The sequence below is a fragment of the Zingiber officinale genome, chromosome 9B (genome assembly GCF_018446385.1).
Source record: "Zingiber officinale cultivar Zhangliang chromosome 9B, Zo_v1.1, whole genome shotgun sequence".
In the NCBI taxonomy this organism is placed as follows: domain Eukaryota; kingdom Viridiplantae; phylum Streptophyta; class Magnoliopsida; order Zingiberales; family Zingiberaceae; genus Zingiber; species Zingiber officinale.
In genome coordinates this window covers 110,454,725-110,473,915 of record NC_056003.1, presented here as the reverse complement: position 1 = coordinate 110,473,915, position 19,191 = coordinate 110,454,725, and the positions used below count along the sequence as shown (strand labels likewise).

Below are 19,191 nucleotides of genomic sequence, written 5' to 3'. Positions count from 1 at the left end.
TTACTTTGATTAGGAAGAGGAAAGAGTTGAAAAAAAGAAAGGAAAATTGTGTTGGAGGAAAGTAAGACAAATGGCACTAAAGATTTTAAAAATGAACAGACTACTTTCATTCATGCGTTAACAGAGATTATCTATAAAAGTAATCCAAGTGGTCCAATTTCAAATGCAAAGAAGTGGAGATGAAAGAATGGAAGATGAAATCAAATAAGTCTGTGCCAAAACTGTCAGTCTCGAAGATGGTGATCTAGTTGTCCTACCTTGGACTTCAACAAAAGATCCTCACCAGTTTAATATTACACAATTATGTTGGCAATAAACATTAGTTTTCTTAGGAAAAGATCTATGAACTCTTCTGTAGCTACTTTGCCTACTTCAAGATGTTATTCAATACAATTTAAAGCCACTCTTTGGGGGTAAAAAAATTACAGGTGGAGGAAGATATTACAGTCTCAATTTGGGGGAAATTTAGACTTCTCGTTTGATCGTAGTTTCCTTTTGAAACTCCCAAAAACATTAATCTAATTCAAAATTGAAAAGTTCATATCTATCGACGCATCAAGTGATGCCCGATCTCGCCGCCTGGGTATGATTTCTGCCAGTTTTTGCGTATGTAATTATGTGACGACGATGCCGGTAAAGAAGAGTTGGCCGCCGGAGCAGGGGGAGCTGGCGATCTCCGTCGATCGTTTGCGGGCTTTTGAGACGTGTTGCTCCTGGTACTCGTCGGCCACCATCTTCTTGTAACGACACTCCATGCTACAGAACGCCTTCTCTCTGTTACGGAATCAAAATTTGTGTATCGGTTAGAAGGAAATCGGTACGGCAACAGATCTGATTTGTCGGGGGGGGATCACAAATTTTGAGTGGTTTTTTTTTTTAACCTGTACATGAAGATATCTTCGCCGTGGAGCTTCTTCCTACACACGTAGCAATCGCTGAGGAAGTCAGCAGCGCTAGACTCCTCGGCGACCGCCACCGGCGAGTCGCCGACTCGAGCCCTCGCTCCACCGCAGAACCCCACAGTAAACCCAGCGCGGCCGGTCGGAGCGGAGGATCCACATCTCACTCTCGGCGAACAGATCATCATCGGCGCCGCGGCGTGGAGCTTCCTGGGGCTGGGTCCGGCGTCGTCGTGGTCGAGGGCCACGGCGATGCCGAGGCCGACGCGGCCGCGGTCGCGATCCCACCACCTCCGGACGATTGGCTTGGGCGGATGCACCATCTCGATCGATCGACCGACGAACGGAGAGTGAGGATTGGGGAGGAGGAGGAGGAGGAAGGGGAAGGGGGGAGGAATTTGGGTTTCTGCACTCTGCTTTAAAGACATCGCCTTCCTATTTGTCTGGCTTTGTTCTTTTCCCATCGTACCCATTATTTTACTGTTCATGGGAATCAAAGCGGCTGCATTATTGCTCCTCGATGATTGGCTGTACAAAACTAGGGTCTAGGAAAAATAAGGTGGGAGAAAGCGTTGGAAAATCCAGACCGTCGAAGTACATGATCGACGGTTAAGACTGAAACTGGGGGCGAGCAGCGTGGGGAGGCCCATCTCGATGGCGACCGGGAGATGGCGAGATGTCGCAGTGCCGGGAGCTGTGGTAAGACGGGGACGGCGGGACCGCAGTACAGCGCCCGGCACGCGTCGATTGCCCTCTGGTGAATTATTGCGGAGGAAGAAATGGAGGGTACTTTGGTCATTTAAAGAATCCCCACGGTATAACGAGAAGAGAACATCGCAATGACGTGTTAGATGGGACCCACCTGCGTACCACGCGTCGGTCTCGTGAATCTCTATGCTTCACGTCTCATTAGACGGAGACACGTGACAGGGGTGGGCCAGCCTCCTTCGATGGACGCGCCTATCTGTGAGCTCGGAGACGTCGACCGCGGCCAATTTAGGTGTCATTTCGTAAAACTAATGGATTGAAATAAAAATTTTATAAAAAAATTATAATCCAAATTCAATCCGAACAAGGATACAATTTAAAACTTTTAAATTCAAATACGGGTAATCAAACCAACTTTCATAATTCAAATAATTTAATTAAAGATAATTTTTAAAATTATTTTTCATATAATTCTTTATTTTTATTCTGCATCCTATTTTTTAAAATAAAATTTAATTTAATCCTAAAAATTCTACTACATATTAAATTCAAATCAATCTATATCAATCCGATTCTAACAAAATCAGAAAACACCCTAATTCGAATTTAAAAATTTTCAACCGACCCGGATTGGGGCCCAACCGTTCTATACTTATAAAGAAAAAACATTATTAAAACAAGCTAAGAATTTTAAAAAGGAAATAATAATTTTTTGATATTTACAAAAAAATTTCAGATTTATTTTTCATAAAAAAAAAAGCTTTTGGAGTGATTTTTCATTTTAAACATTTAAATGTCAAAAATCACTTTTTTCAACATTTAAAGGTCAAAAATATTTAATTTAAAATTAATCATTACCTGTGTATTTTATACAAACTCTTTCTGATAAAAAATTAATTTAATTTTTTATATCAAATATTAAAATAATAAAAATAAATATTATATTTATGTTTATTCAAAAGATAAGTATACTTTCTAATATGAACAGTACTAGATATTTATAGAAGATTTTTCTATTATCAATTTTAAGATGTGAAATTAAAGCATACATATTTTATATAAAAAATAATTAAAAAATTACTAATAAATATAAAATTTATTTTCAATGTAAAAAAGATATTAATATAATTTAATTTTAAAATTCATCAAAATTAGTTATTAACGTCCCGATTTAAAATAGCAAGATAAATTTATAATTTTAAAAGGGATAAAAAAAACTTATGCAAAAAAAAAACATCAGAGTGTTCTTTAATAAAAGAAGTTTTGAGAAGCAATTTAATAAATACTAATGATGAAGGATTTTTTTATAGGAATGACAATGGGACGAATCATATTTGTCATTTTCATTTCTACCCTTAAATTTTATCTCTGTCTCTATCTCCACTTCATCTAATCTAATCGAGGAATCATCATTCCTATCCTAGCGGGGATTGAATTCCTATCCCCGCTCTCCATCTCTGTATTACATCCTCGAGAATAAATATAAAAAGATATCATAGAATTCTCTTCCCCATCTTCATCCTCATCTCTTATCATGTCGTATCGGGACGGATTCGGAGATAAGAATGGTGAATAACCATAAGGGAATTTTTCGAAATTTTTCCAAAATTTTTAGGAGACTGTATGGCTTCGGTTACGGGGATAAAAACTGGGCCCTGGAAAAGTCTATTTAAGTTACCCCATTTAACGAGGAAAAATTGATTTTCCTTTTTATTTATTTTTAATTTCTGTTTTTTTTTCTTTCTCCCCCGCCGAACCCGCATGCCCTAGCCTCTCGACGTCGTGCCCCGTCGAACTCACGCTCGATCTGCCCTAACCACAAACGTCGGTTCCTTTCTCCCGTGCATACAAAACCCATCGGACGAGCCCCCCTCCTTGCGTCGATTCCTCTTGCTCGCGAAATCCCTCTCTCTGCGCCTCTCTGCATCGTCTTCGTCCGCCACAGCTCGACGTCGCCGACCAGGGGAGATCTGGTGTTGCCGAGTTCCCCTCTCTTTTGCGATCATGCTGTGCCATCCTCGGTTGATCGCTGCCATCACTGATCGCTCCGTCACCGATCGCCCCCATCGCGCTGATCACCGGCCACAAGAACCCTAGCGCTGAATCCTCCCTCTCCTCTCCTAGTCGCGGGCATTGGAGATCACCGGGAATCTATCATCCGAGTCTCCACCTCACCTGTGCCCAAGGCCGCCGATTGCTTCTTCTCCATCACGGCACCGCTACTGCCCGTCATCGCTGACCCTCTTCCGGCTATGAACACTGAGCAACCGTCGCCAGCCAAGGTCCCTACTTCTTCATTTCCCCTTGTGTCTGTGCCCTAGACTTCCACCACCGCCTGTGGGAGTTGCTGGACAAATTATTCAGTTGCAATCCTTTCCTAGCTGCCAAAAATCTGAGGTAATCCTCAACTCTAACCACTGATTTGGGTAGGGGAATGTGAGATGGTTAGTTTGGGGTACTTGGTTTGACAGGGAAATTGCTGATTAGGGTTTCTGGTTTCAGTAGTGGCTCTGTTCTTGATTCCGACAACAACCCCATCCAGCAGCCCCTTGTTCCAACAGCAACAGCGGCTGTGAATTGAGGTAAGGAGTAGGGTAATGAAATGAATATTATTTATGTATTTGAATTAAGTATGAGGTAGACTTCATGATTGGTATAATTGATTTAGGTCTGGATTGTTAATCTAATGGATTAATTGGGGATTAGGTGACTAACCCTAATTAATCGTTGGATTTAATTTTAGGTAGGTTGAGGTTTAGGGTTTAGGGTTTCCCCTAAATTGTTCTTAAGGATTTTATTTAGCTATTCATTTGAGTTGTAGCTAAATAAAAATGTATATATATTGGTGACACAGGACTTTGACACGAGACGAGCATCTCAATGTCAGATTTGGACCAGATTGGACCTTTCTATTGGAGGCAGGTACCTTGACTTATCTTTTAGATATGTTATTTGATATGCATAGTAACTTTTAACAAGTAGTAATGATTATGTTTCATATCTGCATCAGTTTGTCACTACCGGATACCTGTTACATGCTTATTTTGCTTACCTGTTTTGCATTTCATGTTAGTACCCACCTGATTATATATATGTTTATAGGGGTAGTGACATAACCATGACTTATTATGTTCAGGACCTAAATTTTATACCTTATCTGACTTGTGTACCCAGACCATTAATTTGGTACATTTATCCTATGGTACACATTATGTAGAGATGGACGGGATCAGGATATTTCCATGCTTAGTGTCATGCACCATCTCGCATGATTGCATGTTGTGTGATAGTCGACTTCATTATTGTTGAGCACATCGCCAGTTACATAGATCTGCACACACCACCACTCATGGGTTAGTGGTATGTTAGACAGGGTGTGTGGCAGTTCTGCTGTTAGGCACCGCTGATCCAGCGACTCAGCGTGGTAGCCGGCAGACAGTTCTGTTCTGTTAGGCTCCACTGGTCTGGAGACGCAGCGTGGTAGCCGGCAGACAGTTTTGCTCTGTTTGGCTCCGTTGGTCCGCTCATGGGTAGTGTAACGCAGCGTGGTAGCCGGTAGGGATCCCTCCTCTAGACTTGCTAAGGGAGATGAGAGCATTGAGCTCCCCCACTTATGATTTGGGGTAGGAGGATAGGTGTACTCCGACAGCATCCCGTTCACTCGGTCACTCATCAGGAGCAGTGATGGCAGAGTGTACGGTTGTCACAGCCCTACCCACTCGGTCTCACCATCGTGTGTGAGATGGTTGACTGGCAGTATGGGTGACCAGGACATGTCATTGACATCATATGCATTGATGCATTTATTGCTTGTGTTTGCTGCACTTATATGTTGCATATTTGGTGGATGCATATGTTTGACATGCATAAATGATTTATGATACTCTCGGTCTGATGACCTTTTTATCTCTATACCAGGTCATGGTTAGTACAATTTTTCTTCTGTTTATTTCAGTTTGCATTTATCATACCTATATCAGGAGACTGTACGCATAATTATTGCTATTAGTTATTTCTTATTATACATGTCAGTAGTTACCCGCTGAAGAGTTGACTCACCCCGTTGTTATTACTATTTTCAGGTTAAGGTTGTCCGAAGAGTTCCAATCGCTAGTCCCCCTGCAGATCACAAGGATGTGTGTTTTATCTTTTGTTTTTTCTTATTATACTATCTAAATTGTGTTGTAGACTTGTTCTGGATTTTGGTACTTGGATCTTGTATGGTCCTTTATTATCGTTGGATTTTATTTAGATATGTTCTGCTACATGTCTGCCTGGACGGCAGAAGAGGTGAGTTACTTTTATTTGCATCAATGTGATTTGTGTTTTATGGATGTAGTTGAGTAGGATATAAGTTTTGAGCTTTATGGGTGTAGTTGAGTAGGAATATTGAGATGATTTCCGTATCATTGTTTTAGTTTGGTTTGTTTACTATCATGCTTATTATTTATACATATGTTCCGATCGTCTTGGCCGAGGTATCTGGATTGTTGTAGGAAGTGTTAGATTGTCACCCGTACATGAGAGATGTTGTCAAAATTTCTTCTGACAAGGACTACCTGAGACGTGACAATAACATCCTCATACCTGCTCCCAACTTGAATCCGAACAATTCCCCTAACCCAATTTCAAATCCAAAAAAAAATTTCCGAATCCATTTCCGTTTTAAGATTTTCCCGTTGAGTCCAAATCTGTGAGAAAAATTATCATCCATGGTCCCCTCCTAAAAAATTATGAACACGTTGATTGTAACGTGCTATTTTTGAATTTATATAAATCCAGTTTTAGTGTATATGAAAGTAATAGGATTGATGACGGATAAAGCCGACAAATAAAGCCATTAAGTGGTTTTGGAAGAAAACCAAAGGCATCAACAACAGTTTAGCAAGTGAAAATGACATAAAGAAAAATAAATATTATTTTAATTTTTGGTGGCATTTATTATTATTTTTTCTAAAGAAGCAAACCAAGTGGTGGACATTGGGCTGTTTGCACAATTGGATTGGATGTGACATCTCAATCCATCAATTAAAAAATAAAACTTAAAAAAACTTTGAAAATGAAGTAAATTGAACATTAAGGACTTATTTGTATCTAATTTCATGCACAAAATTTAAAATTATTATCATGATGGAAAATTCATTGAGATAGGAATCTTAGCCAAGTTTTCAGCTTCTTGATGTTGTTATCAATTATAACCCCCTCCTTCTGTTTAAATATAATTTTCTGGTGGGCTAACTAATCTACCAATTTGCTCAGGGTGTGATCATGCAGCACATTGTTTAATCCTCATGGGGCTCATTTCCTATGAACTCGTGTAACATGCTCTTCCAACTCCAGGTAAGCCTTTTTGTCATTTAACAAGTAGTGAATTGAATTATATTGAAGATAATGCTTGGAAATGGTTTGTTTTACATGATATTTTGATATTATATTATACAGATTAAGATTCTCTTCATTAAAATAGGTTGAGATTGGATATATTATAGGACTCTTATGTAGTCGTGTCACCTTAGTCCAGGTCATAAAACATTGTCCTTTCTTCAGTATGCTTCTTTCGATTGTATTCACTTACTATTCTATTATGAAATGCTTGTCCTAAATCAAGAAAACTTTTGAGCGAGGGTAAGGTATCAGTGTGGGCTACCGAATAAAACAAAGCACAGCGCCCAGCATTTTACATACAGGAAAAAGATGAACCCAGCATATATATTACTTCAAAACAATATCAAAAACGAGAATGCACCTACAGTGCAGAAAATATATGAGGATATTAATCAGACTTTTTAGAACATTTGCTTTAAGCCATGAGTTATGATTACTTGTAGGGAGCGAACAGGATGGATGAGTTGTGCCCGCCAAAGCCGAAGGAATTAGATAGTGCTACCTTCACATCTAATCTCTCCTTTTTTGACCCCACTAGCAAATTCGTGTCCTGAATTTAAGAAAAAAAAGGAACTCCACATTCAATCTTTAGTAATGTAGATGGATAACATGCCCGCCTAAAGCAATAGAGATTAGTGCCATATCTATACTCTAAAAAACATACCACGCTTTTCTCAGGATTGTCCAGATTAATGTTTGGATGAACCCAACCTGTTCGAATAGTCTGCAAAATGGCCGAAAGTTATGTTTAAATAGTAAAGAAAGCTACAGAGGCATGATACATCATCTGTCAAAAGTTTGAGGAACAAGAAACCACAAACTTCTCAGTGGTAACCATTTTAAGTTCATGATTATCTATGCATCTTGCAGGCACATTTCTGTGGAAAAGAAAAGACGGCATATTTTTGAAAAAAAAAAAAATCATTAGAATAGCACAAACCACTAAAACTACATGTTTTTCTTGATTGCTTTAAGAACAATGTCATATGAACTTATGTGTGATAAAGAGCTTGTTTGGTATACATCCTCAGACAATCTGGTTTGCACATGTATCCAATGTAATAATATCACAATCTTTTGCAGGTACAGCACTAAGTGAGGACTTAAATTCAACAAGAAAGACAATGAAAATGGAAGTACAGGCTATCATCCAAAAATAGTAGACTGTCCAATATGAACAAATTGTGGCAACTAGATCTGTTCATGCACCTGGGTTTTGACACATCTAGAGCCTGGTACTGACTTGATTTCAACTATCTCATGGATTCCAATGCAAAAAAAGCCCAGTACAAGCACAGAGTTCTTTGCTAAGCTTTTGTATTTATGAGGAAATATACAAACATACCAATTTTAATGGCAGTTTTTGCGATACCAAAACTTCTTTCCATCATCAAATTAACTTTTCCTTCAGTTACTACTGTTTGGAACTATGCAACATTTATGACATGTTTCCAAACCAGCATGAATGCAAAACAGGCCTATTTGCCTTTCGGTCATATGTAAATGCCCCACCTCTGAAGCTAAGCCATATAAGGAAAGAGTATAAGCTCAATCTGAATAATATATTCCTGTGCAAGGATTTACAACTCAATCCACGTTCTTAGTCACCTTAGAAGCACATTGTACTGGACTACTGGTATATATCCCTCAGGGATGTACGAGAATTATTTGTTCTTCAAACAACCATAATTAAAATTCTGAACCAAATCAGAAGTCTCTAACACGTAGTTCTTAATAACAAAGTGAAGGGACTCACTATTGAGAAGCACATTAGATAATTTTCAGAGAAGAGTATGTTGGCAAAAAAAAGAAAAAGTTTATGGAACATTGCAAATATCCTCTTAATTGGAAGATATCAACTTGCTTAAAGGAAATAGATCAAAATGTAACTGCATATACAAGAGACAAAAATTATATCATAATTCTCAAATTATACAAATGAAAATTTAAGATGGGCTCAAATGTGCTTAAGAAATCAAGGATTTAAGATTTTATTTTTTACTTGCTGTCAAATTTTCCTATAAATTAATAGAGTAGATGCCCTGTCGAAGTCATCTATAGGTCTAAAGATTGTCAACCTATTGATATGATTCTTCTACATGTCACACTCCCACTCTTTTGAGTTTGCTAAGAGTTTTGCTTAGCACATTCGAGAGATTCAAGCTGATATTCAGAGAGACTATATTAGCTTTTGTTCACTAGAGTAATGAAACGCACCAAAATCGACATTGATAGAGTATATAGGAGACTATATTTTTGTTCACATTGCCTTGAACGTTTCCCCTAAAGCTCTTTTAAAAATGTCAAGTCCATCCTACTTGGTCCCTTTCTTATGGCTAGAAAAATGTACACTATCACATGTTATTGATATGTCAGTCAAATTTAACATTGATCCCATTTTCAATGTAGACAATAGACAAACCATGTTGAGGGGCATTTGAGTCATCTCCTTTGACTATTGATTTGCCGCAGATCATGCTCCTATACACTCCTATAGTTTTAGTACACATTCTTCCCTTGACTACGTGACTCCCTAATTCAAAGCATACTTGATACAAACATTGTTATCTACCAATGGGAACACTACAAGGTACTTGGTCTGTTGGAGCTCTCAGATATAGACAATTGGATCATTGAAGATGAACTTCATTAAATTGTTCTTAAATATTTAGAGATCCAACAACAAGTGCTAGAGCCATCTTCCCTAAAGTCGCCTCATGGCCATCTACTTTGTATTCATGTTAACTATCACCAAGTTTGATCTTCTTGCTTCCATCTCATTCACCAAGATTAAGTTTTACTTGGGGAGAATAATGCAGTATACAAATTTAGTATTTAGTTTTAGGGTTAGTTTTACTTCCAAATTTTAAATTTTTAAAAGTTGCTAATAAGATTTAAAAGGTTTGTTATATTTATTGGAGTAAATTAGACCTTGTTCTTATAAGAACTAGTTAAGAAAACTAGCCTCTTTAAGTCTTCTATTAAAAGAGCCCAAGCCCTTTTGTAAATTATCTTTTGGTTAATAAAATGTTCTATTTTATGAATTATTGTCTCTATGTGAGATTTGTTCATGTTGGTGCTACATCATATCCACACAAAATTTGTGAAAGTTAAATGTGCATGAATATGCAATCTGACAAGCACTCAGCATGAAATACAAAAATTTGAGAGATTCAGAGGTCAAACTTCAAAGGACAAGGAAAGCCAGAAAATTTTACCTGTACAACAGCAACTGCTTCCACTGCACCAGCAGCGCCTAACAGGTGACCAGTCATAGACTTTGTTGAGTTCACTCTCAGCTGCAATTTCCATAATTCATGCATGATATTAATCACGTACCTAAGGGTTCTTGCTGAAACAATATATGAGCTGATATTCTTTTAAATCACACACCTTAGGGTTCTTTCCAAAACATCGGATAAGAGCTTCATATTCTTTTAAATCACCAGCTGGTGTAGATGTTGCATGAGCATTTATGTAGTTAACATCCTCTCTGGATACTCCTGATTCTGATAGTGCCTTCTCTATGCAAAGAATAATACCAGTACCTGATTTAACATGGCCGTTAGAATGTTAATGAATAAATAAACAGACACTAGAGGTAGCATGCCATGTATGCATTCAAACAAAAAATGTAGTTACCTTCAGGATGTGGCTCTGTCATGTGGTATGCATCACAAGTGAAGCTTCCACCTAAAAACTCAGCATAGATTTTTGCTCCTCTTTGCTGCAAGATCAAAGGAAACATAAACAATGACAGCTGAAAGAAAAGAGATAAAATTATGAATTTGAAAATATGAATGAATCATCCTTCTAACCTTAGCATGGTCTAGTTCTTCCAGAAGTAGCACACCAGCCCCTTCCCCCATAACAAATCCATCACGATCCTAATGACCATTTAAAACAAGAACAAAGAATTAGGTTTACATGACCACCAACCAGGATGTTTCTTTTGGTAAAGCACCAAACATATGTATGGTTCAATTTATCAGTTTATCAGAAAATTTTCAAACTACAACAAACTGATATGTATGAAATTTCCAAAGTAAAACTATACGAAACCCAATAAACTTGTAAATCCAACTGAACCAATCAATAGATTTTTAAATATAATAAAACTGAAATAAAAATCAGTAAATTTATAATTTGCACTAAACCAAAACTAATAAACTTATAAAACAAACCAAATCAATCAATAAACTTCTAATCAGATTGAACCAAACCAAATGGTAAACAATTTTAATATAATGCTATATATATATATATATACGGTTCGGTTTTATTTATTTATGATTATCCCAAGATATATTGTAAACAAACTGAAATCTATTGGAGTTTAAAATAATTTTCTTAAAAGCAAAATTTTAATAAGCAACCCACTATGTTTGTGTGTATCTTTTTATCTTCTTAAATTCATGATAAGAATGTGCTACATACTTGTGCTTGGTTCCACCTATAGGTTCATGGATCTGAGATAGGAAATAATAACTAAATAAATAAGCCAAATTTCATAAATATACAACATTCAACACTTCATTAAAAATTTCTAATCATGTTTGTTCACTAGATGAAGGGGAGCCTTGGTGCAATGGTGAAGTTGCTACCACGTGACCTAGAAGTCACGGGTTCGAGTCTCAAAAATAACCTCTTGCAAAGTATGGTAAGATTGCATACAATAGACCCTTCCCTAGACTCCACATTACCAGGCTTCCTTTAGTTTGTTCACTAGATGATTTATTGTCTACTATACTAACATAATCCTACACAAACAATGATATTGTTCTACTAGTCTTCTACATTTTGATCCATAGATGATGCCTAAAATACAATCTGACCATAAATAGGTGTCTTCAAGAGATGATAAAATGAAAAACAAAAAAGAAAAAAGATTGAGATGATAAAGGGCATATTTAGAAACTGATATAGTTTTATAATTAGAATAGTTAAACTAGTTGGAAGGGCAAGAGATAGAGAAAGAACAAAGAACAACTTTAGTTAATATAAAAAGAATCATTTAATTGATTTGAGTATTAATACTAGTTTTGTTTTGCATAAGGTTCAATGGAGGGATAAGATCCACTCTGCATAGTTGAGCCCCAAATAGTTGAGACAACGGCGACTTCAAAGCTACATGAATAAAAACATAATAGTAAATATTTGTACATGATTACTTAACTTTTGTGAGCATATCTGAACAAGAACAGTTTGTGGCTTTGTATAAAACCAGAACAGGTGTGGAACACTAGAACATGATCAAGACCCAATAAAATGGAAAGCAAAAGTTACCCAGGAGCTAACTTTCTGATATTCAGGAAATTCAAAGATAGAAAAGAAAATGAGTAACATAGACATACAACATCCCAAGGGCGTGAGGCTTTAGTCGGATCAGTATTTCTTTGAGAAAGTGCTTTGCATGCTACAAAACCACCTATCCCTGCAAGGACATTAACATGCATATAGTTAGTGTGATGAATATAATGCATAAAGCGGTTGGCCTTAAGATGAGTTGCCGCACCAATAGGTATGATGGCAGAATCAGATCCACCACAAAGCATCACATCCTGCAATATATGGAGAGCATATGGATGCATGAACTTTGAACTTTCATAATAAACAATGGCAGAAGTGAGAAACTTACTGCTTCACCTCGTATAATATGATTTGCTGCATTTAGAATGCAGAAGTTGCTAGTTGCACAAGCAGTAGAAATTGAATAATTAGGACCCATCCATCCCTAAGGACAAAAAACCCAAGGTAAAATTAGAAGTATTTAAAACATTTCTATACAAACTTCCAATTTCTGACAAGGATACTTGGTCAGACCAGATCCATCGCAAGCATGGCAGATCCCATGTTTGTAGTTGCAAAAGGTACACAGAATGGGTTCATCTTCTTGTACGAGACTCTCAAAGCCTCAATTGCATCATTAAAAACCTATAATTTTAAATATAAGGGCTATGATTTTTTGAAGGTCAAATAATGTAAATGCTATAAATAACAGAGAAAATTGTTTAAAGGGTATGGGAGACATCATTAATTTCTTAGAACTTTCTTAGGGGTTTCAGATGCATGTTAAGACACATACTTTCATTCCACCCATTGCAGACCCAATCAGCACACCACATCTTGTTTTCTCAAACTGGTTCATGACCTCTTCTGTGACTCCACCATCCTCTAGGGCTTTTTTCCCTGCAGTAAGTAAATAGAGCATGAACTTGTCCATCCTTCTTGAAAACTTGGGAGCCACCCACCCTTCTGCAGAAAAGGATTTGATTTCCCCTGCAATTCTCTACAAAATAATCTTTTATCAGCAACCTAACAAAGCAGTCTGTTTTGAACCCTCACAGGCAAACCAATTTTCAAAATAGTATATTGAGATATTTTAGATAATTGCTTTCTATATATTGTGGAACTTTGACAAATCATTTGCTTAAGAGAAAAATACCGTGGGATAATTGGAGCAATCAAATGTGTCAATCTCACTTATGCCACTAATGCCTTCAAGAAGGTTATTGTAGAAGACGTCTAGATCATGGCCTAGAGGACTAACCACGCCCATACCTGTCACAACAACCCTCCTTTGTTTCATATGCTTACTTTTCTTCTCGCCAAGTTCCTTAGTTGGTTCCAAGGCAACAGCCATTGTTTTTCCTGCAACCCGGTTACAGTATATTAGTGACTATCACAAATATGACACTCATTGCTCCGTTGCTTAACAAGTTTTAACTATTTGGTAATTGGCATACACTGACATGCAGTTTGCCCTCTTCTGAAATAAAGCAACCCTTGCCCGTTGTCCTAAAGCCATAGTTATTCATTTCCCACTTTTGGAAGAAAATCATGATAGTATTTCATAGCAAGTACCGAACTGGAAGAAATACGAAATCTGACAATCCTTGGAAAACTTAGTTGAGCATCCAGTTTACATTCAAGTCTTACAAAAGTCTACTCAAACAAATGTGCAAACAATGGCCGATAAATCATATGCATAAAGCAAGCAAGGTTCAATTGCTTAGTTTCTCTACATGTCAAACAAAAGAGCGAATCTTAGTTGGTTTATTTTCGCTACTGAAACCCTTAAGTTAAAATTAGTCAGGAGTTCCACATCCAATCAATGTCACACCAAATCATGTACACCAACCAATCACAAACCCAGATCTCTGATATCGTTAATAACTCTCTAGCGATTCTCAGAACGTATCCAACAAATTAAGAGGGCCAAGATATATTATATGGGATAATAACAAAGCAATAGACTCGAGTTAACATCAAATAAATAAATAAATAAATCAGTGTTGTCGGTTGCGGATACCAGATGCAGCGGCGGGGTGGCGGGCGGCTCTTCGCGGCGCTGGGTAGCATTCGACTCTCTGAAATCCAAAGAGAAGCGAGATGCGGCTATCGGCACGAAGGGCAGCGACGCCGGAGGAGCGGAAGTCGCATAAACACGGGTCGAAGGAGCTAGAAATGGCCTGGATCTTCGATCCTCGTAGGGGGGAGTGGGAGGAGATCGCCACCGGCCTCCTCCGATGAGACCTGGCGAGGCGATCCTGGTCGCAGGCTGAGGAGGACACCGACGCCGCCGTGGCAATCCACGAGCCGAGGGGCGAGGCCACGGCCGCGCCTGCCATTGCAGCGAGGCTCCGACAACTATTTAGAGGAAGAGAGAGAGAGAGACGATCGAGAATTGGAAACTGGAAAGGAAGAGAGAGAAGGGTTTAGCTTATATAGAGAGAAGGCGGAGAGGTTGGGGATGATGGCGAAGAGTTGTTTTGTTGGTCCAGTGGAGGAGGAGGAGGAGGAGGAGGAGGAGATAGAAACCGTGCGATAGCCAAAACGGCCCCACACGACAAAATAATAGAGAAACTTAAATTGTTTCCTATAAAAATAAATAAATGATAAGAAAAAAAAAACTATAATGCAGGAAATTTATGCCTACGGTATCTTTTCCCTCATCGGCTCACCACTAAAAAAACTATTTTCAAAAACGGAAAAAAAGACATTTAAAATTATTTTTGAGTGGTTTAAATTTTAAAGAAGCGGGTATGAGTTGACCAATAAAATATTTTTTTATCTGTTAAAAATTAATCCTAAGATTTATTAGGACAATTACTAATTATTCCTAACACGCGGGAGAAGAAACCATAATTAGTGATAAACTATGAGAAAGTAATTGTGCACACTTGGTAATTACAGAATGTTAAATTTGCTCCTAATTGTATATTATTGATGAGTAAGAAACACACGATTGTTTGGTCACCCAAACAAGAATGGTTAACACAAAGAGTGTGGTATAGTTATTTGTTCATAGAAATATTAGGATAGATATTTCAAGTGACAATGATATGACAAATGGTTTATATAGGAGACTATCTCTTTATAATAAAAATGAATTAGGGATGGAGGAGAGCAAGTGAAGTCGTTTTAAAACGTCTTTAAAGAAGTGGTAGGGACGCTTGGCAAGTAAGAAGGATGCGCAATGAAGTGAAATAAAGATAGGGAATGGATGTTTTGGTGACGGTTAATATTAGGTCGTAAAGAATTCAAGCCGAGGTAATACTTTATCTTTTTCAAATTTAAGTTTAGCTTAATTTTAAATTTTTCTTTTTTACTTGAGCTGGGTTAGTTTGAATATAATTTATTTAGATATTATCATACTCTTAATTTAAATTTATTTTATTATTTAAAATTTTTATATTTTAAAATTTGTTTGATTGATTAATGGATTTTTATCCTGTTCGAAAGCGGAGAAAATGATTGGCTGGGGAAGTGGCTCTAATGTTAACTATGTGAAGAATCTGATCTAGTTAAAAATGACTCTGAGAGATCCTGTGTGTCAAAAGGAGCGTTAGTGATCGGATCAAGGAAGGGGCCTCCGGCGTAGACACTCTAACGCTCAAGTCAATGATCGAGTCGAGTATGTGAACAATAGGATGAACATTGGCTACGAGTGTGTAAAATTACGTAGCATCGCATATTTGCGTCTATAAATCGAGATCCCTTTTTATAGTATTACTGTTTGTCTATACACGAATCTCAAAGCACTTTTAAAAAAGGACAAATCGTAAAAATGTTCTGACACCTTTTCTAAAATGGACGCATAATCCATGCGTTTGGCAGACTGAAAGATTCTAATATACAGTTTGCATACAGAATATTCTCTGTCCTCCATAACACAAAATGTCAAAAAAAACAAGTGAGGTTGTTATGTTGAGGAACCCACAATATGCTCATATGGCAAGCCAACCGAGTCTTTCGTAAAGCCGATCGACTATTGCTCAATTTGACCATTGAATTTGATAAGACCAAGTGTTCAGTTTGTTCGATCTGATTATAAATCCACTCGGCTAGATGACTCGGTCGAAATAATTAATGATGGTAGCCCGAGTGATGAAGAAGACTTTGCTTTGGAGGGTATTGACTCAACTCGAAACCCCCCATACTGAGGTGCTTAGGGTCCAATCGGCTAAAGGATCTAATCGGCTGACCACTCAATTGAGACAATGATATGTATTGATCTAATACTCCTTGACTTTGATTGCTATGTTAGTAGGCATCTTGGACTTTGATCCGACTTAGAGGCTCTAGCTTACTCATCATTTTACAGACATCTCTCTCAAGTCTAGTCGAAAGAAATTACAAATCTGGCTGACTAGATACCTGTGTCACTGGCGCTCGTTGTTTGTTGTGACGCTCGAATCAAGCTGCTGTTAGACTTATATGTTGACACTTTTGAAATCCCTTGTTACTCCAATGAACGCTCTCTTTTTGCACAAGAAGGGGATTCAAAAAAAACTTAAGTACAGATGGTAGAGGTGGATTTCAGGTTGAGAGAGTAGTTCTGTCCGAGCACGTCAATAGACGGAGGAAAGCACGAGGTTTTTATATGATTTAGGGATTAAAAAAATTTCAAATTTTTTGTTTTTTAAATTTTAGTTTTTCAAAACGAGCATTTTAAAAATTGAATTAAATAACATTAAACTATGTGTTTACGGTACCAAAAACACCTAGGCTGTGTTTAGTAGGATGTAATTTGTCTTGTAATATAATCCAGATTGCATTACAAGGTTGATTATTTTGTTTGGTTTCATTTTTAACTTGTAATGTAATATAATCTGGATTACAAAATGTAATAAAGTTTTGTAATTGCAAAACAAACACATTGTAATCCAATTACATTACGAAGTCACCTTTTAATAAAAAATTTGAATGTCAAATATATCCTTAGTCTGTCGTCGCCCATCTTCGCCCGTCGCCACTGCCACCGTCCACCAGCGGCTGACGATCGGCGGGCGTCGGCGACCGCCGATGGCCGGCGATCGGCAATCGTCGACAGCCAGCGACTGGCAACCGTCGGCGGCCGGCAGCCGACGGCCGGTGAGGCCACCGCAAGCTCCAACAGAGATGTAGCGCCCGTCGGTAGAAGTCGTAGGATATTTTTATCATTTTATAATAATACGAATTACATTCCTTATAAAAATAATGGATACCAAACAAAAGAATGTAATCATCTTTATAATCAAATATTACATACATTTCATTACCAAACGTAATAATGTAATTAAGATTATATTATATTACAAATTTAATTACATTACAAGCTCAATTACATTACGTCCAACCAAACGTAGTCCTAATGCTTTAGAGGTAGATCCGCTACCTTAGCGGCCCCCCTAGTGCCGACCCCACGGATATGGAGGGAGGTTCATGTAGGTACACAGGCCATAGGCGCATGGCGGGATAAACCTCAGATCGTTAGTTCCTGAAAATCAACCCCTGATCATTACGTCAGAGATACCATGCGTCCACCGTCTGTGCTACATCCTGGAGACAGACCTAATGCTTTAGATTTATATGGTTGGCGCGGTGGATCTCATGTTGCAATGTTTTCAATGTATGGGTAAGAATGTCACTTCAATTCCCATGGGTCAAATCATTTAATACAATATAACATATCGCGATATCACATTTAATGCATGGCAATTCGTGCATTTAATTTCACCAAACCTTAATAGGTACTTTGAAATCATCGATTGAGACCCGAGCTACGGTGCAAGGAAAATGGTGAGACGCAGTGAATCTCATTCAGAATATATTATATTGGAGAAGTTATTTTTGACGTCGGGCCGTCCGTCAATATCAATTTGTATTTTTTAATTTATTCGGATGGTGTCCATGAAAACTTCTTATAGTATTAATATATAAATTATTAAAAAAATTGAGATAACCAATTGAAGGATTATCTATTCGTGGAAATTTCAGAGGATAGTAGCGGTAAGTTCAATCCTACCGATAAGAATAGTGTTTGAATCATATTTATTGGTGGTCATGTGTATATAAATTAATAATTCATATGATTTTTTTTTCAAAAAAAAGGTTAATACTTAATATACACATAGCAATCCAACGAATAGATTCAAACATGACTCTGATAGGCTCGAGCTTACTGCTAGTGGCCTTGAAGAGTACTTTGATGGGAGTGGAGGGAGAGCTGTATGTCTAATCGAAGTGAACTCCCACACCGAGCCATACATGATTTGAATTAGTTTATTAACTTTGGAGATAAATTATGTACGAGTAAAAATTTGATAAAATCTTAAACTATGTTATCATAGTTCAATCAACTTGATTTGAATTAATTTAATGGAAAATTGAACTCGACTAAAATAAAATTATTAACTTTATTGTCTTTCTTTTTTTTAGGTAGTCAAATGAAGGGCATTCAACGTTAGTTGCATGACTAATGAATCTCCAATCCACCGGTAGAAATCGATGAAAACGAGGCAACTCTCCCTACTTTTTTTATAGTGTTTTTCAATATTCCTAAAAAAAATCAAGTTTTGTTTATGTTTAAAGTAATGTGGTCAACAAGTTAACGTAATTAATGAAAGGGACCATACGAAAGTGAGAGAAAGATAGCCAACAAGTTAAACACGCACAATACGAAAAATAAGTAGATATTTCCTACTTTCCATAGCGAAATTAAAATGTATAATTCCTTGATTTATTTATTCATTTTATGTATTATTTATTCTTAGTAGTCAATGAGAGGAAGTCAGTAATGGTGCCATTAGCTTCTTGGTGAGATTCCTAATTCTTTAGAATTAAACTAGTAATAAATGCCAAATTTCAGTAGCTGATTTTAAAGGTTTAATTGTCCAGGTCCACTAATAATTCAATGAATCTATTAGTCAGCATA

At 37.3% G+C, this 19,191-nt stretch overlaps 2 protein-coding genes across 2 annotated transcripts; both read right to left on the bottom strand.

Annotated features, from left to right (window-relative positions):
• Positions 1-380: 380 nt before the first annotated feature.
• LOC122025648 (FCS-Like Zinc finger 14-like) lies at positions 381-1,378 on the bottom strand. The gene is made up of 2 exons (XM_042584485.1): positions 882-1,378; positions 381-774 (listed from the first exon to the last, which is right to left on the bottom strand). The coding sequence occupies exons 1-2, from the start codon at positions 1,370-1,372 to the stop codon at positions 615-617; spliced, it is 651 nt and encodes a 216-aa protein (XP_042440419.1). The 5' UTR covers positions 1,373-1,378; the 3' UTR covers positions 381-614.
• Positions 1,379-7,298: 5,920 nt separating this feature from the next.
• Positions 7,299-14,806, bottom strand: LOC122023646 (3-oxoacyl-[acyl-carrier-protein] synthase II, chloroplastic-like). Its single transcript, XM_042581874.1, has 13 exons — positions 14,305-14,806; positions 13,438-13,643; positions 13,078-13,281; positions 12,816-12,926; positions 12,631-12,726; positions 12,508-12,553; positions 12,347-12,426; positions 10,811-10,879; positions 10,635-10,719; positions 10,386-10,540; positions 10,211-10,291; positions 7,657-7,716; positions 7,299-7,542 (listed from the first exon to the last, which is right to left on the bottom strand). Exons 1-13 carry the CDS (start codon positions 14,621-14,623, stop codon positions 7,426-7,428), a joined length of 1,629 nt encoding a protein of 542 aa, XP_042437808.1. The 5' UTR covers positions 14,624-14,806; the 3' UTR covers positions 7,299-7,425.
• Positions 14,807-19,191: the final 4,385 nt, after the last annotated feature.